This window comes from Tursiops truncatus, chromosome 10, assembly GCF_011762595.2.
Source record: "Tursiops truncatus isolate mTurTru1 chromosome 10, mTurTru1.mat.Y, whole genome shotgun sequence".
Lineage (NCBI taxonomy): Eukaryota > Metazoa > Chordata > Mammalia > Artiodactyla > Delphinidae > Tursiops > Tursiops truncatus.
Genome location: NC_047043.1, coordinates 95,050,570 through 95,077,312, shown reverse-complemented (window position 1 = coordinate 95,077,312; position 26,743 = coordinate 95,050,570). Strand labels below are relative to the sequence as shown.

Here is a 26,743-nt window from a genome sequence, read left to right as displayed (position 1 = left end):
TCAACCCCTTGAGGTCAGTATTATACATGTCTGTAATCTACAAATGAGGATTCTGTGACTCAGAGAGGTAAGGTGGCTTGCCCACAGTCACACAGCAGGGAAGTCACAGAAATAGGATTTGAACCCAGGTCTGTCTGACTGCAGAGCCTGCCACCACTAGGTCTGTGATACTCACACTGATTTTCCTTACGGTTATAAGAGTCCCTGGGATCCAATCTCCATCCCTTCCATGAGATTTGTGGGGAAGCCTCCCTAAGAATCCTACAAGCTGGGTAGCAGCCCCAGAAGGGTTAGATCCCAGCCCTCCAGACTCTGTGCTGACGAGCGCTCTCCCTGTCCCCAGGACATCGAGAAGACCATGAGCACAGCTCTGCACGAGCTGCGGGAACTGGAGAGGCAGAACACAGTCAAGCAGGCGCCAGATGTGGTGCTGGACACCCTGGAGCCCCTGAAGAACCCGCCAGGCCCCATCAGCTCAGAGCCGGCCAGCCCCCTGCACACCATCGTCATCCGCGACCCCGACGCCGCCATGCGTCGCAGCAGCAGTTCCTCCACCGAGATGATGACCACCTTCAAGCCAGCCCTGTCCGCCCGCCTGGCCGGCGCCCAGCTGCGCCCGCCCCCCATGCGGCCGGTGCGGCCCGTGGTCCAGCATCGGTCCAGCAGCAGCAGCAGCTCGGGCGTGGGCAGCCCGGCCGTGACGCCCACCGAGAAGATGTTCCCCAACAGCTCGGCCGACAAGTCGGGCACCATGTGACCTGCGGGGTGGCGGGCACCGCCCCGGCCCGCCGTGGCCCGCCGTGGCCGAGGGTGGCCTCTGTGACTCCCACGTCCTCCCGGTGCTCCTGGCCTTGTCGGGCAGGGCCCGGAAGGTCAGCCTGGGAGCGGGTCTGTGTGGAGCTGAGGCCCAGGCCCGAGCCACAGCTCACCTTCAGCCACATGAATCCACAGGCCTCCCTCCTGTGTGCACACAGACGGCCAAGCGGAGAGGAGCAGCCGCCCCAGCCGGAGCCTTTCCCGAGGTCGTGGCAAATGTTAAATGGCTTCACCCGCGTATCGTCACTGGAAAGTTATTCTCTCGACATTCTCTCTACATGCATCCATACGTGTGTATGTATGTGTATGTGCATATGTACACGTATATATGTACGTATGTGTCTGTAGGAGTGTGTGTGTGTATATATATATTTATGCATCTATATACATATACTAGATCTGGACACACATATGAAATGTATATAGGATCTCCTTTTTCTTTTTACGAAACTTAGATTTACCTCAGACCCATGCCACCAAACATCTCCCGCTGAGTTATTTGGTGGGATTTGCAGGGACTTTTCTGGGAGAATTTAAGGCCCACAGTAACTGCGAATGAAGCAATATACTACTAACCTGCAGAAAAACAAAACCAGTCTCCCACTGTCTCCAGAAGTTGTGGCCTTCCAGAACAGTCTGCCCCTAAAGGAAGGGTGGGGCAGGTGGTACCCCGGGCAGGCTGCTCCCAGAGGTGGGGAACCCTTCACAGAGCCCCTCCCCCCCGTCCACCCCAGAGACCCTGCCTTTCCACACGGGGGCCAAGACCAACTGCACCCCAAAGGCATGGAGGACGTTGGCGAGAAGAGCCCTGTCTGCGGCGGCCTGTGTTCGACTGTAGAAGAGGGGATGGTGAGAGCCTGAGCCCCATCGTAGCGCAGTATTATGTGTGGTTGGGAAAAAGGGAAAAAAAAAACCCAAACAGTGGTGTGGAACACTTCAAAACCTAGAAACGCTGTAGGAATAAATCTGTGGTAACTATAGAGGTTTAACTTATACCATTTTCAAAATATTTAATTTTGTCTTTTCCTCTTTCTACTAATTATACTGTGTCAAAATCTGGAACTAAACAGGCAAGGAGACTTTGAGTCCCATCATTTTAATTTGAAATCAGGCCGTGACACGCTCTGGCTGGTGGCCTCTTGCATGAACCACACGGGACCGTAAGTGCCCACCTCAGACCAGGGCCGGGGAGGGAGTCCTTGGCACTTGCCGTCCTAGAGAACGCTTCGGTGGACTTTATGCAATGAAATAAGCTTCCCTCTCCCCTTTCCCTTCCCTTTTGCCCACCTCCTCCAGCACATTTAACTCAATTGAAAATATGGGGTTAGGTTTGGGGGGCGTGTCACCCACCTCACTGAACCTCTGTCTCCTGCTCCATAAAAATGTAAGCGAGCAAGCCATGCAACCTAGAAAGCATTGTGCCAACACGATTGCTCTCTTCACGGTCATCACTAAGGTGAAAACCATCCAGCGCCATCCTTTTGAAACCTCCTAATGGCATTTGAGAAGTGGGCAGTGGAATTTTCCTGCCAGCTTCATAAGAGCCATGAAGCCCGGTCCTGCAGGTACATCACCTCTTGACATTCCATCATCACCATTTCAGCCCATTGGATTAAGTTTCGCCCTCTCCTCTGGTCCCCAGACGGGGGGACCTATGAAGCCACGTTACCTAGGTGTATAGGGGTGGTGAGCCACGCTGCCTGGCCTGAAGCACTGGCCTTGAGAGCACACAGTGGAGGAAAGAATAAGAAAGGGCACAAAAAGAGAATGCCAGGGAGAGGCCAGTGACAAACTTGACCTTCCTTGTTTTGCCTGTAACTCCTGGAAATGAAAGAGCCTCAGAACGAGCTAGGAGCCCTCTGTCTTTTTAGCACATAAACATACCCCCATATTACAGGTTAGGAGAGGAAGCAAGGCCTTAGGATGGCTGTGACTTGTCCAAGATTGAATAGATGGCTGAGAGTGGGGCTGGGTCCAGCTCCTAAAGTCATTTATTTGCAAGGAGGCTGTGCCGTTCAGTGGGATAAGAGACTTCTCATGTCCGCCCCCGAGAGACTCGCAGACCTTAAATGCAGTGGCCTCCTGTGCAAAATGCCACATTCTCTGCCACGACTACCAGACGAAAAGTGAAAATCTGAGTTGACAGATCTGTTGCCTGAAATACATAACACCAGTCAGATCATGTGGATTTTCCTCTGAGATGACTAACTTCATCTTTCCTTATTGAAAATAGGCCTGCCTTTCACTGAATTACCTGAGGGCAGAGCCTTTGCCGTTTTCTTTAGGCACCTATTCTTCCATTGGGAAATGGCTGGTGAGTTCACATTTAGGGAAGCTCACACCTCACTCATCCAGCTCCAAATCTGAGCCTTGACGCAGAACCACGTGGAAAAGTACTTCCCCCTGCCCCACCCATCTGGCGCCCTGCATGTCTCAGGCCCCCTCCACGCGCATCCAGGCCCGCCCCCTGTCACGAGCATTGGCATTCTCGTCCTGACTCCTGCCTGTGTTAGTCCACTATATATTGCTGTATTTGCTTAAATGCTGGAAAGTAACTGTTAAAATGTGAAACTGTAATTTTTAAAAAGGCTACAATGAAATCACAGCCAATGCCACTCACCAAATCTTTGCACCTAGTAGATAGATCAGTGTAAAAAACAAGTACCAGAAACCTAACTGTACAGTGAGCGTGGGGGGAAACGTAGTAACCTAGTTAGTAGTCCTCAGTATAACCAGTTGTACAAGGGGAAGTGGTGTTTACCTGCTTGTCCATCACGATTACCGAAAGCTGTACTGATCAGTTCATTGATAACGGGCAATTTTTTTTTTTTTTTTTTCTTCACAGAACAGTTTCTTAACCTTCAACTTACCCTGAGGTCAAGCCTTTTGTCTTTATGTGTTACTGGTGTTCAGTCTCTTTTAGGAATGAACCAGCAAGATGTTCATTTAAAACTGACCAAAGACAATTCATTCCTGGTCTAGTTTCCTGGGCCTGGGGCCCAGCCTCTGGCCACTAAGGACCTTTCTTGGATAAAACGGAGAATGAGCCGTGCTTCCTACCCCTCTCTCACTCTCTCCCTTTAGTCCCCTTTCCTCTTAAAGAGCTGCTCTGAGCTGTGGGATTCTGTGAAAAATTCTTGCCTTTCCTTGTTTTCAGTGCTAACGATTTCTCACCTTGAAGCGCCTTTTGAACCCCAGACAGAGCGCACAACTGGAGGGAATTGTCAGCTTGGGAATCAGACTTGGGAGTCTTTTCTCTGAGGTCACTGGGCCCAGGGGCAGGAAAGAAACGGATTCCCGAGGGTCGAAAGGTTCCTATTCCATGAAGAAATCCAAGTGGGAAGAGATGCAGGGAAGTGGAGTCATCCCTCGGCTGCCGGCGGAACTAGCAGCTCAGCGATCTGCCTTATAAACAAACACTCCAGAACTGGCTGGTGGTACCCCCAGGGGGCCAGCACAGGGAAGGGCCTGGCGTGGGGCTTGCTTCCCTGTTGGAGGCCCTCGGAGTGCCTTGTCAGGGGGATTTCTTTCTCATTCAGGAGGCACGGATGCAGAGGACTTCCTGGGACCTGGTCATTACCTGGCGCTCAGCGCACGTACACAGCTGATGGAAAACCATGAGGCCTAATGGAACGGTTCTTCCTCTCAGTCTCTCTGTCCCTAACTTTTCATACTAGAGCAAATGCCTCATCCTCCTGAGAAACCTAGAAAGAAGGACGGCTGGCTCACAACCATGGGGGTTAGGGGCTGCTGGGTTCAGGGAGGGAGACCTGGAGGAAAAGGCAGGAAGCGGGTGAGCCGAGGTGTTGCTAAGATGATTTTCTGCTGTGCAGAGCTAATGGTGATGTTTCATGGCAACTTCCCCGGTTCTCTGGGGTCCCCGCTCCTCTGAGCAGCCGTGTGGAGAATTCCGCACATACCTAAAGCTGCTGGGGGAGCTGAGGGCAGGGGCTTTGCTGCCAGGTCTGCGTCCTCCTTGCCTCTCTGAGGTTGATCTGCCAGGGTCCCGCCGTCTCATCCTCTGGGACTGCCCCTTGCCGACACCTCCTTTCTGTGTGAAAGGACAAATGACAGGCAAATGACAACCTTGAACCAGAGCAGCCAGAGTGCGTTTTGCTTCCCTCGAATGGAAGTAGCTTCTGGCCAGAGTTTCTGCTCAGGCTCTAGTCCCCGGCAGTGTGACTGTTTACTCGGTTTGGCAATAGGTTTGGTTCTGATTGCTTCAGAGTGGCTGGTCTATTTCGTTTCCTTTGGTTTCCTTCCTCCCCAAACTGTCAGGAAAATCAAACCGAAATCACCCTAGGAGATTGCTGGTTGCCTGTCCCCGTGTGGCGATAAGTGTTGCCCTCTCCCGGACATCATTTCTCTACCTTACAACCCAGCGCCCGTGCTGTAGAGTGTCTGACTGGATCCTCTGTCGCGTATTCTGATGGTGCCTGCTGGTTTGACGTGGAGCTATCCTGTGAAATAAAACAGCTTAACTTTTCTCAAACGTGCTCTGGTGGCTTTTTGGAAGGGTGAGGTCGCCCGCTGGGGATGGGGAGGCCCCAGGGGGGTGTTCCTACCCTCCAGTCCACGGTCAGTGTGCTTCCCCCGGGAAGCATCCCTGAGATGTCCTTTAGCTCAGGTCGAACATTGTGAAGCCCAAGTTTCCAAAGAGGACTGCGTCCGCTGCAGAGCTAACTGAAGGAGGTAAGTGTGGGGTGCCTGCTGGGAAAGCGAGAACCAGGACGGTCAGAGCAAAGGCAAGGGGGAGGGGGAGCCGTCATCTGAGGAGAGGCCTTCCTGAGCTTATGACGAATCAGCGGAGGCCACAGGATACTATTGCCAGTGTGACTGCATATGCAGCATTTTAGCACCTGTTGTCTACACACGTGTGATACAGCCCGTTGGAATTGTGTGTGTGTGTGTGCATGTGTGAAGTGTTTGTTGATCACTTATTTCTGTCCCAGACACTAGATTAAGTATGCATTTCTCATCAAATTCTCAAAACAGCTATTGAAGGTAAGTACCCTTCTTAAACCCCATTCTGCAGAAGATGAAATGGAGGCTCTGAGAGGCTAAGCAACTTGTCCGAGCTCAGGCTAGGAAGTGAAGGAGCCCGAATCTGAATTCAGCCCATCTGACCCCGCAGCCGTGCTGTTTACACATTCATTGTCTTGCCTGCCCTCAAGCAAGCTCATCACAGTGGGATTGGCGGCAGGATCCCATGATGAAGGTAGCTCCCTGCGGGCCGTAGTCAAGGAATACACCGGGCCTTTCCTTTCCAGTGAGCCCTCTGGTGGACCTTCACACAGGGGCCTTTGCAGAAGAGAACCAGGTCTTCTGCCAGCCTCAGGGAATCCATGAGTCCCCCCATAACCACTCACCACTCAGTGGCGGCCTTTCGCTAATTCCAGGCTCCAATGCGGTGCAGCCTGCTGAGGGTCTAGATTTTGGGTGCATTCCATAATCTCTTATCTGGCTCAAAGCAACCATGCTTGCTTGAGAACCCTGAAAAAGAAGCCTGTCATTCAACAAGTGTGTGGTAAGCACCTTGGTGTGAGCCTTGCCCCAAGCTGGCTGCTGGGGAGACGGACGAGACCCAGTTCCTACCCTCAAGTTGCTCGCAGTCTAATTGCACAAGACGATCACTCCAGAATCCTGAAATCAACTTTGACTCATTAAAGCAACGATGCAAAGGACAGCATCTCTGACCCACGAAGGAACAAAGAAAGGACACATTTTAGCTGCCTGATGGCTTTGCCAGCCCCAAAGCAGTCCATTGCTGGACTGCCCACTTCTGGGCATATCTGTTTAGGACTCTGCGAGGGACGAGCTATCCAACCCACATAGCCTTAAGGAAAGAGAATTTACTTGCTCACATAGCTGGGAACTCCAGGCTAGGACAGGCTCCAAGCCGGATGGTCTGAGAGTGGCGTGGTCTCCCAGCCGCAGTCCCCTCTTCTCAGGCTGGCTCTACTCAGCTCTGCCTGTTAACTTTATGCTCACAGGGCTCTCCGATATCTTGCGATTGCCCGATGGCTGCGGAAGCTCCCCCTGCCTGCACCTCCTCAGCTTCAACACAAGGAAAGTCTTAAGTTTGATTCACCTCGGTCAGAATTACGCTGCAGGTCATCCCTGAAGCAGCCAGAGGGTCTAAACAACCCCTGGTGTCAAGGGTGGTGTCAACCCCACCCACACCTTCTCTCAGGAATGAATAGTTGCCCAAAGGAGATCCTGGGGGCTGTCCTTGTGCTGTAGACCGTGATAAATACTAAATGGTCACTGAGTTGTAGAGTGGTTAGTTATGCAGCAATAGCTAACTGATAGGCTAGAAAAATGCTCATGCAGATATACTCCAACTTTGCACTTATCCCTGGACTCCAGGTCAACTTAACAATAATAAAACTAATATTCATCAAGCACATGCTGGGTGTTCTTCCAAGAACACAGTGCTGAGTACTTCACATACTTCACCTCACTGAAACCTTAAGACCATCCACAGGGGTAAATTCTGTTAGCATCCCTATTTGACACATGAGGAAGGTGATGTGCAGGGGCTTTAAGCCCAGGATTCCATACCTGCTCTGGTCCCCTCCTATGACCCCTGTCCCCATCTCTAGGTAAGTGCTTTGTCTTCCCACAGCACCCATTGCCTAAGAGGAGTACAGCCACCCTCGTGGATGTGAATGACTGCAAGGCCAGACTGCCTGGGTTTGAACCCTGGCCTCCCCTCCTTACCAGCAGAGAAGGCTCAGGAAAATTCTCTACAGTTCTGCCCCTCAGTTCTGTCACCTCGAAAGCAGGGATAGTAATAGTACCTGCCTCAGAGGCTTGTCATGAGAAGTAGATAAGTTAGTACATAGAACATGCTTGGGACAGTGCCTGGCGCAGAGAAAACCCTCAATAAATGTAGCTGCTATAATGATGATCTTGCCTTCTGGAGAGCCCTAATTCCAGTGCCCCAGTCCCAAAGCCAGATTTGTTGTTTTCCCCAATGGGCCTTGGGGCCTTTGAGTAAATCAGCTAGCTCACCGCCTGCCTCTGTCCCAGAACCCCAAATGGGAACATATAGGTATATAAATACATCTGTATTGAGCATCTACTGTGTGCCAGGCACTGTTCTAAGCAACTTACATGGACTATCTCATTCTCTTCCAACAGAGAGACTATAATGTATGAACCATTACTGAGCTCCATCAGGTTCAGAGAAGTAAAGTAACTTTCTGAAGATCACACAGTTGATAAGTGGTAAACTTGAATACCTGTGGAAGAGGTCAACTCAAAACATAGGTGGCTGGCTTCCCCCCTGCCCCCCATCCCTGCCCTCATATTAATTTCTTTGTTTTCAACGTGCCCGGCCTAGGTCTCCATTCCACCGATGGCAAACATATAGACACCCGTGACTGCTCAGACCCACCAAGACTCCTGGTGACAGCTCCTTCCTGGCCCCCAGATATACAGACGCTACTTAGACAAAGTGGATGCAGGAGGGCAGGGGTAGGGCTGAATTTGACTCTTTGTCCCCTATAGGCCCAACACAGGCACTTTAGTGAAAGGTTGATTAAATGCAAGGATGAGATTTTTAAAAAAATGTATAAGGAATGCGTGGGGTGATTGCTCTTCTGCATTTCTTCCTCAAAGCTTGGGCTCACGTCCAGCCCGATACTCTACTGCCATCATGTGGCTGTTTGTAAAATGGCAGGTGGGATCTGTGGTCTCCAATTTTTACTGTGAAAAATTTCAAACTTCGAGAATACAGAGGATAGTGTAACCTATTATGTCTATCATTTAGATTTAACAATTATTTAAATTTTTCCAAGTTTGCTTTATATTTTTAAAATTTCAAATAGATCACCATCATGATATTTTACCCTGAGATACATCAGCATCATCTCTAAACATGACATTTTTCTACCTAATGACAGTTGCATGTTTACAACTAATCAAATTAACAATAATTTCTCAGTATAATTTAATACCTAATTCATATTCAAGTTTTAACGATTGTTCCCCAAAACGTCTTTTAAAGTTTGGTTTGCTCAAATCAGGAGCCCAACAAGGGCATAGTGGGGTTACATCTCAAGTCTTTTTTATTTTAAAACAAAACTAACCTCTGGGCATGACTTGGGAAGAACTCTGGCTTGCTTTCTGGTAGAATGCCCCATGGTCTGGATTTCTTTGATTGCTTCCATGAGCTGTCAGTTCCCTGTGGCTGCCCTCCATGTATGTTTGTGAGGTAATAGAAAATATGTGCACTGGTCTCTGCCCCAGTTCCTGGCACAGCGCCCCTAAAGCCCTTGTAAATTCCTAAGTGATAAGTTCACTAGCGGCACCTTTTTGTTCTAACGAGAGGACTCTGGTGGTCTCCTGGATGACTCCGGGATGGGGTCTGGTCACCAGAAAAGCCAAGCCATCATTAGAAGCTTGGAATTTTCAGCCCGCCCCAGCCTTCTCCAGAGAGGGGAGAGGGGCTGAAAATGAGGTTCATAATTGATCATGCCTACTTGACGGAGCCTCCATAAACTCCCAAAGTAGGGGGTTCAGAGACCTTCCAGGGGGACAAACGCACCCACACTGGGAGGGTGATGCACCCCAACTCCACCGGGACAGAAGGTCCTGTGCCCTACATGCTCCCAGACCTCACCCTGTGTGTCTCTTCATCTGACGGTTCATCTGAGTCCTTTGTCATAGCCTTTAATGAACTGGTAAGTGTGTTTCCCTGAGTTCTGTGAGCCACTTTAGCAAATTAGTCGAACTCAAGGAGGGGTCATTAGAACCTCTGATCTACAGCTGTTGCTCAGAAGCCAGGCGATAACATGAGTTTCTGATTGGCATTTGAATGGGGTCGGGGAGGCAGGCCTGTGAGACTGAGCCCTTGACCTGCGGGGTCTGACACCATCTCTGGGTAGACAGTGTCAGAACCGAGTTCAGTTGTAGGACAGCCAGCTGGGTCGCAGAGAATTGCTTGTTGTGGGGAAACACCATGCATTTGGGGACCAGAAGTGTGCCAAGTGTCACATGTGGCTAGCGGTGGAGACTCACGGGAAGAGAGACGCATTAGGGAGCGTTCCCTGCACAGAAGAACTGAGTTTATCTGATTCAGTCTCGTAACCTGGGAACTGGATCTAAATGTTTGATTAGGCTCAGTTTCACCATTTCAGGCAGGAATGCTTCCTGGAGGGTGAGTACTCCACATCATGTCACATCAGGGGCTGTGTGCTGTTTGGTGCCCCCTTTCAGGATTGATGAGATGGGTTAGTGGGTTCAGGTGGGTTCACCCTCAGCCTCCCACCATGGCCTGATCATTTGGAACCTAAGTATCCTGTCCCTCAAGAACCTCCCACCCAATGGTCTTACAATGACTTTCTAATTTCATTCTATATTTATCAGCTAAAATTCTCGTCAACAGGGGCTAGTATTTCCCTAAAATACAGTTCATTCTGGAGAAGAATAAATGCTTAATTCTTCCTCCTTATCTATCAACCTTCAGAGTAAGAAGCCAATACAATCTCAACCTCCAATGGTAGCAAATGAGGGCTTTCTTTTCTTCTGCTGAGACGCATTATAAATTCCTGGATTTTCAAATATTCATTGCATTCCAATCCGTTGCAATCCATATTCTTTCCGTGGCTTAAGTCTGCAGGGTTAGCTTCAGGATGGCTCCATTAGTTTTGGGCAACTCCCTCATTTGGGCACAGTATGATTTTCCAGGCTCCTCTTCCACCTACTCTGCCCCAGACCTAAAATCAGCCATGTCTCCAAGGAGCCCTGATTTCTCTTCATGGGGACAGTATTTAGGGACCCCAATCTGTGCACTAGTAAGTGGTGGGGCTGAGATTTGAACTCAGGCAGTCTGACTTCAGAGCTGGTGCTGTTAACCTCTCTGACGTCTGGTTAACAACAGGTATTAGTAATAATTATAACTATTACTCCTACTGCTATAACTGGCCACTCACTACGTGTCAGATACCTTGGTAGGTGCTTCCCAAGATTTAAAAAACAAAGTTATTCTAACAACCCTCTGAGATAGGCATTGTTACTCTTATCCTAGAAAAGAGGAAACTGAGGCTCTGAAAGGTCAGTGACTCATCCAAGGTCACCGGGTCAGCGGAAGAGCATAGATGCAAACTGAAGTCTGTGTGACTCTAAACCCTCCAAGAGCTCCCCGTGGGGGTTATAGAAACATAATAACCCTGGCATCTGACACTCACACGACACTTGCTTGTTAGGTGCCAGGTGCTGCTCTAGGCACTTAAATTACAATAACTTATTTAATTCTCACAACATCCCTATAAAGCAAATACTACTATTGTCACCCCATTTTACAGATGAGAAAACTGAGGCACAGAGAGGTTAAATACTTTGTCCAAGTTAACATGGATTAAAACCCAAACTCTTTTCTCAAGTCCTGGAACTCTCCACAGCCCCGGTCTTTACATGGCTGCCTCTAGCTTATCAGTTGTATCCTAGCACAGATGTCATCTTCTCAGAGAGAGCTTCCCAGATCAGCCAGTTTATAGCGTCTCCCCACTCTCTACCACACCATCCTCTCTTGTTTTCACATCACTTCCCATTTTATTAAATGCGCTTATCTACTCCTTCTCTTACATTCTCCCTTGTTTCTGTCCTGGCCCCATCCTCTGCCGAGGTGTCAGCTCCTGAGAGCAGGGACCACGACTCTTGTTCACCTCTGAATTCCAGCACCTGGAAGAGGTGGGTACCGGCTCAATAAACATTTGTTAGAATTGAGGGAGGAAAAGAGGGAGGGAGAGAGGGAAGAAAGAAGGGATAAAGCCTCCTTCAATATTCCCCTCCCATGCCTAGAATAAGGCTGGGTCCTGGAGGAAGAATGGAGGACAAAGAGGAGTGTGATTACGAGAAACCCCGGCAAGGAACTTGGGGGCCTGGGACCCCTCAAGGTACAGCCAGACCAGGCCCCACACTCAGCTGGGAGAATGTTCTCCTGATTAGGGTTGTCAGATTTGGCAAATAAAATACAAGATGCTCAGTTAAATTTGAATTTCAGATACACAGTGAATAAATCTTTAGTTTAAGTATGTCATGTGCAATATTTAGGATATACGTATATTAAAAAACTGTTTGCTCTTGATCTGAAATTCAAATTTGCTGGACATCCTGTATTTTATCTGGCCACCCTATCCCAGATCCTCTCTTTGCGCTAGTGCAACAAGAGATTCTCCTGAGCACTGGCTTTTTCTGTACGGAACGTTTTGTTTTTACTCCCGAATGAGGAAGTGCAATCTCTTTATTGATCTAACAGAAGGAGAATGTCTGTGGAACCAGCAGCTTGTTAGAGGAGATTGGCTCCTGCGGGTGGATAAATACTGTGGGGAGGGCAAGGCAGATGCTTTGTCCTGAGCTCAAAGTGGCTTTCAGAACCTGCTTGTGCCCTTGTGTGGACTTTCCTTCCCTGGCCCAGAGGTGGGCTTGAGTGGGTGCTATTGAAGAGGGCAGGAAGGGAACTGCTTGGCCAGGGAGGGGATTTATGGGTATGTGGGCTTATTCCAGAGATTCGCTCATTCATTCAGTCCCACCAAGCAGCTGGTGGCAGGAAGTCAGAGATGAATGGTCCTGGGTGCTGCCCTGGAGGCTCTCCAGAGACGGGGAGATGGGTTTGGACCCCAAGGCCAACGAGTGATGCCTGCTTCCAAACCTGTCTTCATAGTTGAATAGGAAGCGTGCATTTCTTTCCCTGTCTTGTCTCTCTCTCCCCTTCCTTCCCCATTCCTTTTCTCTTTTCTCATCTCCTCTCTATCCTTTTCTCACCTCCCCAGAGCTTTGCCACCTTAAACCTTGTAGCCAACTAGTACCATAAAAGAACAATTACTGGTGCACTCAGCCTTGGGATCTGGTCTTGGTCTCATTTCCTTTGTCTTCCCAAGCCTACCCCATCTCCTTGCATCCAGGACTAGGCAATGCATCCAGCACAGCCTGGATCCAATACATCCAGCGTAGCCTGGAGTTCATTTACATGCCCCTTTCTAATTGGCTGATAGAAACCCACTGCCTCCCCTAACCTGCCACTCCCCACCTTCCTGTTGGAGCCCCACTAGGTCTAGCATCCTGGGATCCTTAGACCTCTGCCCTGCGGCCTTGTCTACTCAGTTATTTCTCCATAAAATGTCAGTGGGTGATCCCTTCTGGTTTGGGGTTAAAAGATCTAGATTCAACGTCGGACTTTGCCACTGACAAGCTGTGTGATCTTGAATGAGTCCTTTTGCCTCTCTGAGACTCAGTTCCTACATCTATAAAATGGGAATAATTCTCATGATGGGGTCCTTATAAGAATATTCTGTAGTACTTAATATGGACGAAAGCCAGACTGCCCAAGTCAAATCCTTCCTCTTCCACTTACTAGCAGAACGCACTATGCCAGTTATCTATTTATTTCTCTTTCCTCATTTGGTTGGAGTGAGTCTGAAATAAGTCAACATACGTAAACACATCTAGAACAGTGCTTTGCATACAAAGTGCCTAATAAATGTCAGCTATTGTTGTGATGGATATTAAAGTCCTTTGTCCAAATGCTGTTAATATCATTATTGCCCAATGAGTCTTTGGGCACAGGCTGGGAAAAATCAATTTAATATATCTCTGACTCAGGGGCCAGAGTTCCTTATGAAGAGAGCCCAAAGGAGTGAAGCCTTAACCTCTCTGAGCCTCCTTGTCTTCATCTGTAAAATGGCAATAGCAGCCTCACTTCTGCCTACTTCACAGGGACGCTCTGACTGGCCAATGGTAAGCACTTAAAAAAAAAAATTATGAAGGAATGAATACATGGACCACAGCGGGAAGCAGTGGCAAGCTGCAGGGGTCTTCCCTGAGTAACTGACTTGCTGTATGCTGACTTGCTGCCCACGAGACATGATGTGAAGGAGGCCCACATCACGCAGCCTATCGATGAGTGCTGAGTTGAGCAGACAGACTGAGTGGTGCGATGGTCAACGCTTCACATCTGGGTAACGGGCACTCGTACTCACTTGGTGAGAGTATAAATGTATCGGTACAGCCCTTTTGGAAAATCACATAGTGCTAGCTATCACAGTGTTTAAAGAACACACAAATTCACCTAGCAGTTCCATTTACAGGAAATCATCCCCCAAATATTCTGGCTCAAGTGTGCCAAGATTTATATAGATAGTGTGTTCCTTGCAACTGTTTGCAATAATGAAAAACTGGAAACAACCTAAATGGTCCTCAGTATGGGTGTACATAAGTAAATTGTGGTATATCTGTATTATGGACTATGTAGCTATTAAAAGGAACGAAGTAAATCTATATGTATTAACATGGAGAGGTCTCAGGATGTATGTAAATAAACCCACAGAAAACCTCAAGTTGACAGAGGTATGCATTTAATGTATCAACATTTGTGGGCAAAAAACCCTGTATCTATGTATCTGCACAGGAAATATCTGGAAGGCTACACGCCAAAGTTAAGATGATTAAATTAAATTAACCATCCTATTTGATAAAAGAGCTCCTATTTTAAGGCCAGAGGCCCTATGTGTAGTCTGGTCAAAGAAATTGCGTGACTCAGAGAAACTCTATTCACTTTTTTGAGCCAAAGCTTTCTCTTGTGTAAACGAATAATGATATTTACCTCTCAGTATTGTGATGGGGTGAGATGAAATAATGGATGTGAAAACCCCGGCTATAATGAGCAGAGACAGCTCATTATAGCAATCAGGGAGGGCGACCGGAAGGAAGAGGCAGGAGCCCAGACCTTGAAAGGTTTGGCAAGGCCTGGATTTAGTTTGACTTTAGGCTGTCTCTTCCTAACATTCAACAGGTATTCACTTATTAACGGTACAGTACAAAACCCGCAAGTGGGTTTTTTAACCACACATCTGCGCAAGGAGGCGTAGCGTAAGCCTGGCGCGTGCGCAAAGAGAGCACCTTCGGTTGCGCTTCGGCCACGTCCTACAACTCCCAGCATGCTCCGCACCCGCGTCGGGCGCGTCGCCGACTGCTGACGTAGCTCTGTAGCGCGGGGAATTTCGAGTGGCAGTGGAGCGCTGGAGACCAGTGGGTCGCGGACCCTCCACCTTCTTTAGGGGAGGCCATGGACTCCCTAGTAGAGCCCCGGTGGCCTCCGGGCCTGGCAGTCATGAAGGTGAGTGCTTCGGGGAGGTCGGGGGCGTACGACGTCCGCGGGAGGCCAGCCCCGCCTTGAGGAGGAGAAAGGACGAGGCGCCGGCGCCGAATTGGGCCAGGATTCCCGGCTCTGCGTTGCCATTTGCCACCGCGTGGATCTGGGCCTCAGTTTCTTCCTCTCCTGGGAAGTACCGGGGACAGCTCTTGGTCCCTTATGGTGAGCCTAGGTTGGCTGTCGTATGGGACGGGGTATTCTGCCGTTCAGTCACAACAATCACAATGATGTGGAAAGAAACACTTACTCTAAACGGTGGAAACGACAGTGATACCTAATCCTTTCTTAGAGCTTACTGCGTGCCAAGCATTATGTAAACTCTCCCAGTACTTTAGTGAAGAATCTCCCACAGTGACACCGGACACGGTTTGGAGTGGAGCTTGCATCAGAAAACATTTATTTAATCACCTAGCAAAGCGGGCAGTCTCCTTTACATTCTCATTCATTTCTTCTAATTACCCTCAAGAAGCCTAGTGCTACTTTGCCCTAATTCCTCCCTAACGCGTCCTAACTCTTGATAGTTGTGCATCCTCTCTTTTAAACAAAGAAATCAGGACTCACGTTTAGCACTAGCCTTTTTTTTTTTCGGCACGCGGGACTCTCACTGTTGTGGCCTCTCCCGTTGCGGAGCACAGGCTCCGGACGCGCAGGCTCAGCAGCCATGGCTCACGGGCCCAGCCGCTCCGCGGCACGTGGGATCATCCCGGACCGGGGCACGAACCCGCGTCCCCTGCATCGGCAGGCGGACTCTCAACCACTGCACCACCAGGGAAGCCCTAGCCTTTCATTTTATTGAAGTTTTTCACTCAAATAACATTGATTTTTGTGGCTACTTTGTTTTTGGCAATGCATTCCTGTTTCCATGGACGGTAGTGGTGAGTCCTGGATACCTACTATGTTTGGTCAAGAGCAAACACACCATTCTGTACTAGCTAAAATCAGTTGCTTGGTTTTTCTCCTTGTTCTGTGATTATTTCCGTTTGTGACTGAGCAAAATCATGTTCTTCTGTTGCTCAGTTTTGTAAACTACGGATTATGGTATCTGCCCCACTGACTCATAAGGTGACTTTGAGAATTAAGTGAAGGGACTTGGGGGAGGTTAAAGTAAGTATAAGGCCTTGTTCTACCTGCCATCATCAGTGTCATCTACAGGGCTTGGTGACTGAAGATCTCCCCATGTTGAAGAGCTGACATTGTGGAAGGATCTGGGAAAGCCGTGGTTTTGCAGTTGTGGTGGCTTTGGCTCCAGTGTGCAGTGGAGAAGAGCATAGATTTGAGTTCCAATGGTTCTGGCTTAAATTTAGTCTCTGCCTTCTGTTTAACAGTGTGACCTTGATTCAGTTACTTAACCTCTCTGAGCCTGGGTTGCCTCAACTATAAACTGGAGACAGAAATAGTTTATAAGGTTGGTTAAATGAGTTGATGTGTGTGGATAGGGATCCTGTCTGGCTTATTCACTGTGCCTAACACAATGCCTGGCACGTGGTGGGTGCTCAAAAATTATTTGCTAATTGATTGAAGGTATCTAGAAGGTAGTAAGCATTAAATCAATATATCTTTATTATTATTATTAATGCTTAACATGTGTTAAGTATTTCTCCCCCTGCTTTTTAGTGGTTGTCATGAAGTTTATGAATTGGATAAGGGAAGGGAAAGCTTCCCCCTTCCACTTTCTCTAAGTTGAGGAAATCCCAGGGCATCCACTGGACTGAACATCTGTGCATGCAAGAATTTTATAGCTCATGGGATGCGGTATCACTTCCACAGATCCTGCTCAGCACATCTGTCAGAACTACTCCTCCAGGAGAGGACGGTGATAGAGAAGAAAGCAAATAGACCAGGTGTCAGGGCTTTGGCTTCTGGTCCTGCCTCTGCTCTTGATTGATTTTTCAACACAATCCTCTAGCTTTTTGTGTCAGTGGTAGCTTACCATCCAAAGTAATGGAAGATTTGGGCATTTGAATGTTTATTTCTCTGGTTTTACTGTAACAAACATTTGTTTTTGACAGATTATAAATGTAGAATGTGTATATAGTAGAAAAAAATTAAAATTCACAGTAAGATAAAGGAGGAAATGCAAGTTACCTGGCATCCTACCATCTAGAGAGAACCGCTGTTTAACATTTCCTCTTATTGTTCTTCAGTTTTTCTCATGTGTGATCATGCACACACGTACCCACAATGTGTATATGCATTTAAACTTTGGGATCACCTTGGAGTCAACCTCTCGGATTTGATCCAACGCCTTATAAGCTCTATAGGCTTCATCTAAAAAATTGGCATATAGATGCTATAGACCTCCTAAGATTGTTAAGGAGATTAAACTACCTAGTTCTGTTGTTATGTATTATTGTTGTAGGTTTGTTCTCTGATTTTTTTTTGTTTGCATTAAAACATGAACATTTTTCCATGCATTAATTATTCTTTGAAAGCATGTTTCCTTTAATGGCAACAATATTTCATATGTGAACTATTAGAGACATTAGTCTTTTTGTTTGTTTGCATTTTTAAAATTTAGGTCATACACTCATGGTTAAAAAAGTACGCGAAATAAAAAGTAAAAGTCTTCCTCCACACTTGTCCCTCATCTGTCCCGTTTCCTGACCCCTTTGACTATTATTTGTTACGTTCTTGTGTTCAGATTTGCATTCAGATTTATATTCTTATTCCCTCCTCCCTTTTTAACAAAAGGTCACAGACAGTGTGTACTGCCTGTACCTTACTTCCTTTTTTCACTTTTCTTGGCAGTCTTTCCATACCAGTACATAAGAGAGCACGCGTGCTCTCTCTCTCTCTCTCTCTCTTTTTCCTCTTAAATATCTGCTCAGTATTCTTTTGAATGAAATAACATTTTAGGGCTTCCCTGGTGGCGCAGTGGTTAAGAGTCTGCCTGCCAACGCAGGGGACATGGGTTTGAGCCCTGGTCGGGGAAGATCCCACATGCTGCAGAGCAACTAGGCCCGTGCGCCGTAACTACTGAGCTTGCGCTGTAGAGCCCGCACGCCACAGCTACTGAAGACTGCGCGCCTAGAGCCTGTGCTCCGCAACAGGAGAGGCCACCACAATGAGAAGCCCGCGCACTGCAACGAAGAGTAGGCCCCGCTCGCCACAACTAGAGAAAGCCTGCGTGCAGCAACGAAGACCCAACGCAGCCAAAAATAATAAATAAATAAATAAATTTATAAAAAGAAAAGAAATAACATTTTAAATGATTTAGAAGATTTTAGGTTGCGAGAGAGATCCTTTCGTGTTTGGGTTTCATTCCAGATGGACGCACATCTATCTGACTTTGCAGATTGCCTGCCTCTTCCCCTCCTTTTGCTGTCACTGGCGCCAGCTCTTTCCAGGGCTTCCTCATCTGGCTCCACCCTGTAGTACTGTACAGTACCGAGCAGAAAGCACTGGATTGACGGCCGGTAGACAGGAAGTTTTGTCCTGGCTTGACTCATGTGCTGTGAGCCTGCTCTGGATACAAGTTTACTCATTTGTGAAGTAAGGGTTTTAACTGGATAATTTCTAGTGTTTCTCTTTAATATTCTCTGATCTGGTTCTTACCCTGTGTGGTGAATGGCTGCTGGTACCTTTCACCCCCGCAGTGACAGTGGGCCAGGGAATGGGGTCTGAAGAGGAGGAGGCTTGGAGGAGGAACTGGAAATACATGGCAAGTAGAAGAGAAATAGAGTAGCCCTTTTGTGACGGGCTGGCAATATGGAGTGGGATTCTGTACAGTGTCAGCTTTATCTTTCTGAAGTGTTCTCTATAACCTAAGATTTGAATAAGTCATATGGGGGAGGTTTTCTCTCCCCTGCAGTTTATGTGGACTTAGCTTTTGAGTTTGAATATTTGACAAAGAAGTATTATTAAATTATTTTTTTAGGGGATGGAGAAGGAGTTCTGTGGCAGATGTTCCAGTCTTGGTGGCTTTCTGATAGGTGTGTATGTATTTATGCATTTCAGACAATAGATGATTTGCTGCGCTGTGGAATTTGCTTTGAATATTTCAACATTGCAATGATGATTCCTCAGTGTTCACATAACTGTAAGTATGTATTGTTTCTCTGAGTTACAAAAATGTGGTTTTTTATGTAATGTAGTATTATTTTAACACCAAAGATAAGTACACATTTGTTATTTATTTCTCACCTTTAGCTCCTCTATCTTGAGGTTTTAGCATGGTCTTTTCCATGACCTCCCTCTTAAATATTGAATATTTTTTACAAGGCTCCTATATTTTCTATCACCTCCCTCTTGGATACTTTTATGCCTTTTGTAACATTCACAGGAATAAAGATTTTGATCACTATATATTGTTATTTGCCCGGCACTTTTAGATGTTAAACTTCAGATTTTTCATTTTTAGCAGGATAGGAGATAGGTGGTTCAACCAAGTAGTCCTTGGCATAGAATTTTAAAGTTAAAAAATTCCACTGGGAGAATTCTACAACTGAAGAGTATTACAGACAGTTTTATCACTTAACTTGCTGTGTGATGGTGGGAAGACTCATATATTGAAATGTGCTTGTACTTCTCTTCGTGAGTCTAGTATGTACATAGTTTTTATACTGTGGTTTGACGTATTTAGTGCATGGGGTGCACTTATTGTTCTGGATTTAGCCATCAGTTTATGGATTATCTAGGCTTATGATCGTTCTTATTCTCTATTTTCGAGTTGATTTGCCTTGGAAAGTTAAAAAAAAAAGTTAGGCTTAAAAAATGGTTTTAGTGGATAGTGGTAGCTTTGGTGAAAAAGTTTCCATAGGGAAGACATAATAAGAGGATGGTGGTGGTAGCAACATGGGCATTAGAGATAAACTTAGGCTTGACTCTTAGCTCTCCACTTATTAGGTGGGTGAGATTGCAAACGCTCAACATTTCTTCAGATGTGAAACCCTGGTGGGTAGTTTCTGCCTTAGGAGATGGTTGTGAGAATTAAATGTACAGAGTCCAGTGTCTGGCACGTTTTAGGGCCTTAATAAATCTTAGTTTCCTTCTAGGCTAGATTCATATTAGGAACCAAGATAAGTTTTGGGGATTGTTTCTAAATATGTGTTAAAATCACCTTTATTTAGGTATGATTTATATGTAGTAAAAGGCATCCATTTTAAGTGCACAGTAAAATGTGCAAGTGTCAACGAGTTTCAACAAATGTTTATACCAGGTAATGACTAAAATTAAGATATTAAACATTTCTATCACTTGACAGAGTTCTTCCCATTATCAGTCAGTATGGCCCCAGGGAATTATATGTGGGTCTGTTTCTGGATCCTCTTCTATTTCATTGATTTTTATGTCTATCCTGTGCCAGTACTACACTGTCTTAATTACGGTAGCCTGCTAGTAAGTCTTCAAGTCAAGTATTGTAACTACGCCAACGTTGTTTTTCTTTATCAAGATTGTTTTGGTTCTTTTAGGATCTTTGCATTTTATATGCATTTCAATGTAAATTTTAGAATCAGGTTGTCAGTTTCTACCAAGAAAAGCCTGCTGGGATGTTCCTTGGGATTGCACTAAATCTAGAGATCCATCTGAGGATATATGACTTTTTTTTTTTGAGATTTATTTATTTTTTATTTATTTTTGGCTGCGTCGGGTTTTAGTTGCAGCACGTGGCATCTTTGTTGAGGCATGCGGGATCTTTCGTTGCAGCATGTGGGCTTCTCTGTAGTTGTGGTGTGCGGGTTTTCTCTCTCTAGTTGTGGCGCACAGGCTTCAGGGCGCATGGGCTCTGTAGTTGTGGGGTGCAGGTTCCAGGACGCATGGGCTCTGTAGTGTGTGGCCCTCAGGCTCTAGTTGAGGCGCGCAAACTCAGTAGTTGTGGCACTCGGGCTTAGTTACCCTGCGGCATGCGGGATCTTCATTCCCTGACCAGGGATTGAACTTGCTTCCCCTGCATTGTAAGGCAGATTCTTTACCACTGTACCACCAGCGAAGTCCCTATGACATCTTAACAGTGTTGTCTTCAATGTAAAAATGTTGTCCTAAATTAGAAATAAATCCCAGAAAATAGTCAGGATTATCTTAAAGCAAAAGGACAGCTTTATTGCTTGCAAGGTTTGCAAGCAGGGGATATGCAGTCTTTGGCTGTAACCTAAAGTCCCTTTGGGTGTAGGGGGTAAAGAGAGAGGGATTTTTAAAAACAAACTGTAGAAGTCACAGTTGGGAGACTTGCAGAGAGGATTGGCTGGCCTCTGCAGCCTGACCACAAGTCCTTGAAGCTTGACTATAGTTTTTGATGATTGGCTTGGTCATCAGAGCTTCTAGTTGGGGACATTTCCAGGTAGGACCTTTAGCAGAATCAGAAGTCATAGTTTTCTGTTCTTGGTTTTAATGAGAACATAGAGTACGTGACTGAATCCGGTCTGTCATGACTGCCTGGCTCCGTTTTATTTTGAGTCCCTGTTAGCCACACTGGGCCCATTTTCTAAGTTCCTTACACAGGGATTCCTCTTATTTTTACTTTTCCTTAGGGGATTTTATTTTTATATGAACGTGGTGTGTTCCTCCATTCTTTAGCTCTTCTTTATTTCTCTCCACAGTGCTGTTAGTTTTCAGTGCACAGCCCTTGCACATAGAAATAACAGTTTTTTTTATTGACTTTTTATCCTGTGATCTTGCTAAATTCACTTTTTAATTCCAGCATCTTTTTTGTTGATTCCTTAGGAATTTTTATATACACAATCATGTCATCTGTGAATAAAAACAGTTTTACTTCTTCCTTCCTTAATCTGCGTGCCTCATATTTCTAGTTGTTAGACAGGCTAAGTACCTCTAATAGAATGTTAAAAAGAAGTGGTGTAGGTGAATATCCTTTCTTTATTCCCAGTTTTATGGGGAAAGCTTTCAGTCTTTCAGGCATAATGTTAGCTGTAAGTTTTATCGTATTCTTAATACATTTTCATAAATTTATCAGGTTGAGGCAATTCGTCTATGCTCTGAATTAGCTGAGGTTTTTTTTTTTTTAATCATGAATGGTTACTGAATTTTGTCAAGTTTGTTTTTTTTGCATGTATAGAGATGCTCATATGATTTAATTCCTTTATTTTAGAATATGATTAATTACACTGATTTGTTTTTAAATGTTACAACAACCTTGAATTCCTTTCAATAAATTTGTCCATTTAATCTAAGCTGTTGAGTTTATCAGCATAGAGCTTGAAAAATGCTACTCCCTAGGGACTTCCCTGGCAGTCCAGTGGTTAAGACTCTTCCCTTACACTGCAGGGGGTGCGGGTTTGATCTCTGGTCAGGAAAAGAAGTTCCCACATGTCGTGCTGCAACGGCCCAGAAAAAACCAAACCAAAACAAAACAACGTACTCCCTACTGTCCTTCTCTTGTCTGGAGGATATGTAGTGATATTCCCTTTTATCCATATGCTAGAAAGGTGTGTTTTCTTTTTTTTTCCTTGATTAATCTAGCTAAAGGTTTATCAATTTTATTGCTGTTTTCAAAGAACCAACTTTTGGTTCATTGTTTTCTGTATTTTATCTTTTCTATTTTATTGATTTACACTTTCAAAATCTTTATTATTTCCTTTCTTTTACTTATATGAGTTTAATTTGCTCTTATATTTCTAACTTTCTAAGGTAGAAGATGAGATCGATATTAGACCTTCTTTTCTAATATAAACGTTTAAAGCTATAAATTTTCCTTTAAGCCCTGCTTTAGCTACATCCCACAAATTTTGATATGTGAGTTTTCATTTTTGTTTAGTTTAAAGTGTATTCTAATGTCCTTTTTGATTTATTTTTTGACCCATGAGTTATTTAGAAGTCTTTAGTTTAATTTCTAAAAATTTGGGAGTTTTCCTGCTATCTTCCTGTTATTAATGTCTAATTTAATTATGTTCTTTTCAAAACTCAAACAATTATGTCCGATTTCAGTTTTTAAATCAAACTGAGACTTGTTTTATGGCCCACAATATGGTCATTCTTGGTTAATGTTTCACGTATACTTTAAAAGAATGTCTATTCTAGTTGGGCGGCGTGTTCTATGAATGTCAATTAGATCAACTTGGTTGATACTGCTTTTTAAATCTTCTGTATCTCTGCTGGTTCTCTGTGTATTATTTTATCAGTACTGAGAGAGGAGTGTCGAAATCTCCAAATATAATTGTGGATTTGTCTGATTTTTCTTTTTACTTCTGTAAGTTTGTGCTTTATTTTTGAAGCATTTTTATTAGGCACATACACGTTTATGATTATTTTGTCTTCCTGATGAATTGGCTGTTTTGTGATTGTGAAATGGTCCTCTTTATCCCTGGTAATGTTCTTTGTTCTAAAGTCTTCTTTTTTCTGATATTAATATAGTCACTCCCACTTCTTTAAGATTAGTGTTTTCATGGTTTGTCTTTTTCCATCCTTTTACTTCTCATCTACCTGTGTCTTGATATTTATATTGGACTTTTTTAGACAGTATATATTTTGGGTCTTCCCATTCAATCTAGTCTGAAAATATCTATTTTTACTTGGAATATTTAGACATACACTGTATAATATAGTAGCTGCTAGCCTCATACGGCTATTTATATTTCAGTTAAAATTAATTAAACTTAAATAAAATTAAAACTTTAGATTCCCAGTTCCACTAGCCTCATTTCAAGTGTTGAATAGCACATGTGGCTAGTGGCTGCTATCTTGGATAGTGCAGATATAGAACATTTCCATCATTGCAGAAAGTTAATTATTGGTAAGGCTGGATCTAGATATACTACCTTGCTTTCTGTTTTTTATTTACTCATCTATTTTTTCTTCTCTTCCAGCCTTTTAAAAAAAAATTGAACATTTAAAAAATATTAAATCTTTTCCACAGTTGACTTATTAGTGCTACTTCTTTGTTTTATTATTTTAGCGGCTGTTTAAAATAGGCATCTTTAAGTTATTACAGTCTCCCTTTGAACGATATTATACCACTTGACTAGTGTAAAACTGTTACAGCTGTGCACTTCTTCCTTTTTTAAATTGAAATATAGTTGATTTACAATATTATATTAGTTTCAGGTGTACAACATAGTGATTCAATATTTTTATAGATTGTACTACATTTAAAGTTATTATCAAATATTGGCTACCTTCTCTGTGCTGTACAACAGCGGTCCCCAACCTTTTTGGCACCAGGGACTGGTTTTGTGGAAGACAATTTTTCCATGGACGCGGGGGGTGGGGGATGGTTCAGGTGGTAATGTGAGCGATGGGGAGTGATGGGGAGCAGCAGATGAAGCTTTGCTCGCCCGCCTGCCGCTCACCTCCTGCTCTGCAGTCTGGTTCCCCTGCTTTGGCACCCTTGCTGTACAATATATCCTTGTAGCTTACTTATTTTATAAATACATAGTAGTTTGTACTTCTCAATCCTTCACCCCTATCTTGCCCCTCCCCCATTTCCTTTCCTCTCCCCCATTTCCTTTCCCCACTAGTTCTCTCTATCTGTGAGTCTGTTTCTATTTTGTTATATTCATTTGTTTCATTTTTTAGGTTCCACATGTGAGAGATAGCATATAGTATTTGTCTTTCTCTGACTTATTTCACTAAGCATAATAACCTCCAGGTACATCCATATTGTTGCAAATGGCAAAATTTCATTCTTTATTGTGGCTGAGTAATATTCCATTGTATATGTACCACCTGTTCTTAATCCATTCATCGTCTTTAAGTGATAGACACTAAGTTGCTTCCATATCTTGACTGTTGTTAAATAACGCTCCTATGAACATTGGGATGCATGTATCTTTTCAAATTAGTGTTTTTGGTTTTTTTGAGGTATATACCCAAGAGTGGAATTGCTGGATCATATGGTAGTTCTGTTTTTAGTTTTTTGAGGAACCTCCACTGTCTTCCATAGCGGTTTCACCAACTTACATTCCCCAGCAGTGTACTAGGGTTCCCTTTTCTCAACATCTTCACCAGCATTTGAAATTTGTGGTCTTTGTGATTCGTCATACTGACAGGTGTGAGATGATCTCTCATTGTGGTTTTGATTTGCATTTCTCTGATGGTGAGTGATGTTGAGCATCTTTTCACGTGGCTGTTGGCCAGCTATATGTCTTCTTTGGAAAAATGTCTATTCAGGTCCTCTGCCCATTTTTTAATTGGGTTTTTTTTTTTTGACACTGAGTTGTATGAGCTGTTTATATATTTTGAATATTAACTCCTATTTGGTCATATCATTTGCAAATATTTCTCCCATTCAGTAGGTTGTCTTTTTGTTTTGTTGATGGTTTCTTTTGCTGTGCAAAAGCTTTTACGTTTAATTAGGTTTCATTTGTTTATTTTTGCTTTTATTTCCTTTTTCACAGAAGACAGATCCAAAAAACTATTGCTACGATTTATGTCAAAGAGTGTTCTGCCTGTGTTTTCTTTCAGGAGGTTTATGGTTTCAGTCTTACATTTAGATCTTTTGATTTTCTTTTTGTATATCGTGTGAAAATGTTCTAATTTCATTCTTCCTTTTTCACTAACTGCCTTTATTCTTTTTTTATTTTTTAATAGATCTTTATTGGAGTATAATTGCTTCACAATACTGTGTTAGTTTCTGTTGCACAACAAAGTGAATCACGCATATGCATACACATGTCCCCATATCCCCTACCTCTTGAGCCTCCCTCCCATCCTCCCTATCCCACCCTTCTAGGTCATCGCAAAGCGCCGAGCCGATCTCCCTGTGCTATGCTGATGCTTCCCACCAGTCAACTGTTTTACATGTGGTAGTGTATATATGTTGATGCTACTATCACTTCGCCCTAGCTTCGCCCTCCCACCCCATGTCCTCAAGTACGTTTTCTATGTCTACCTCATTATTCCTGCCTTGCAACTAGGTTCATCAGTACCAATTTTTTTTCAGATTCCATATATTTATGTGTTAGCATATGGTATTTGTTTTTCTCTTTTTTTTGTCTTTCCATGTCTTCATCCATTCTTTTTTTTTTTAATTTTATTTTATTTATTTTTTTATACAGCAGGTTCTTATTGGTTGTTTTTCTCTTTCTGACTTACTTCACTCTGTATGACAGACTCTAGGTCCATCCACCTCACTACAAATAACTCAATTTTGTTTCCTTTTATGGCTGAGTAATATTTCATTGTATATATGTGCCACGTCTTCTTTATCCATTCATCTGTCGATGGACATTTAGGTTGGTTCCATGTCCTGGCTATTGTAAATAGTGCTGCAGTGAACATTGTGGTGCATGTCTCTTTTTGAATTATGTTTTTCTCAGGGTATATGCCCACTGATGGGATTGCTGGGTCATATGGTACTTCTATTTTTAGTTTTTTAAGGAACCTCCATACTGTTCTCCATAGTGGTTGTATCAATTTACATTCCCACCAGCAGTGCAGCAGGGTTCTCTTTTCATCACACCCTTTCCAGCATTTATTGTTTGTAGATTTTTGATGATGGCCATTCTCACCGGCGTGAGATGATACCTCATTGTAGTTTTGACTTGCATTTCTCTAATAATTAGTGATGTTGGGCATCTTTTCATGTGCCTCTTGGCCATCTGTATGTCTTCCTTGGTGAAATGTCTGTTTACGTCTTCCGCCCATTTTTTAACTGGATTGTTTGTTTTTTTGATATTGAGCTCCCTGAGCTGTTTGTATATTTTGGAGATTAATCTTTTTGTCTGTTTCATTTGCAAATATTTTCTCCCATTCTGAGAGTTGTCTTTTCGTCTTGTTTATGGTTTCCTTTGCTGTGCAAAAGCTTTTTAGTTTAATTAAATCTCATTTGTTTATTTTTGTTTTTATTTCCGTTACTCTAGGAGGTGGGTCAAAAAA

General features: G+C 44.5%; 2 protein-coding genes across 9 annotated transcripts in view; both read left to right on the top strand.

The window, feature by feature from the left end:
- Window positions 1-1,830, top strand: part of SRGAP3 (SLIT-ROBO Rho GTPase activating protein 3) — a 251,994-nt gene extending 250,164 nt beyond the window's left edge. For 2 of the 3 annotated variants that reach the window (XM_073787605.1, XM_019944655.3), the window contains one exon: window positions 344-1,830. In XM_073787605.1, the coding sequence (XP_073643706.1) occupies window positions 344-757 (414 nt within the window). In that variant the 3' untranslated portion in view covers window positions 758-1,830. The remainder of the gene's footprint in view (window positions 1-343) is intronic. The other variant, XM_019944656.3, reaches the window with a different exon arrangement.
- Window positions 1,831-14,782: 12,952 nt separating this feature from the next.
- Window positions 14,783-26,743, top strand: part of RAD18 (RAD18 E3 ubiquitin protein ligase) — a 111,935-nt gene continuing 99,974 nt past the window's right edge. For 2 of the 6 annotated variants that reach the window (XM_019944660.3, XM_073787604.1), the window contains exons 1-2: window positions 14,783-14,938; window positions 18,932-19,013. In XM_019944660.3, coding sequence (XP_019800219.1) covers window positions 14,888-14,938; window positions 18,932-19,013 — 133 coding nt within the window. In that variant the 5' untranslated portion in view covers window positions 14,783-14,887. Of the gene's footprint in view, window positions 14,939-18,851; window positions 18,907-18,931; window positions 19,014-26,743 lie in introns of all 6 variants that reach the window. The other 4 variants (XM_019944661.3, XM_019944659.3, XM_033865324.2 and 1 more) reach the window with 3 other exon arrangements.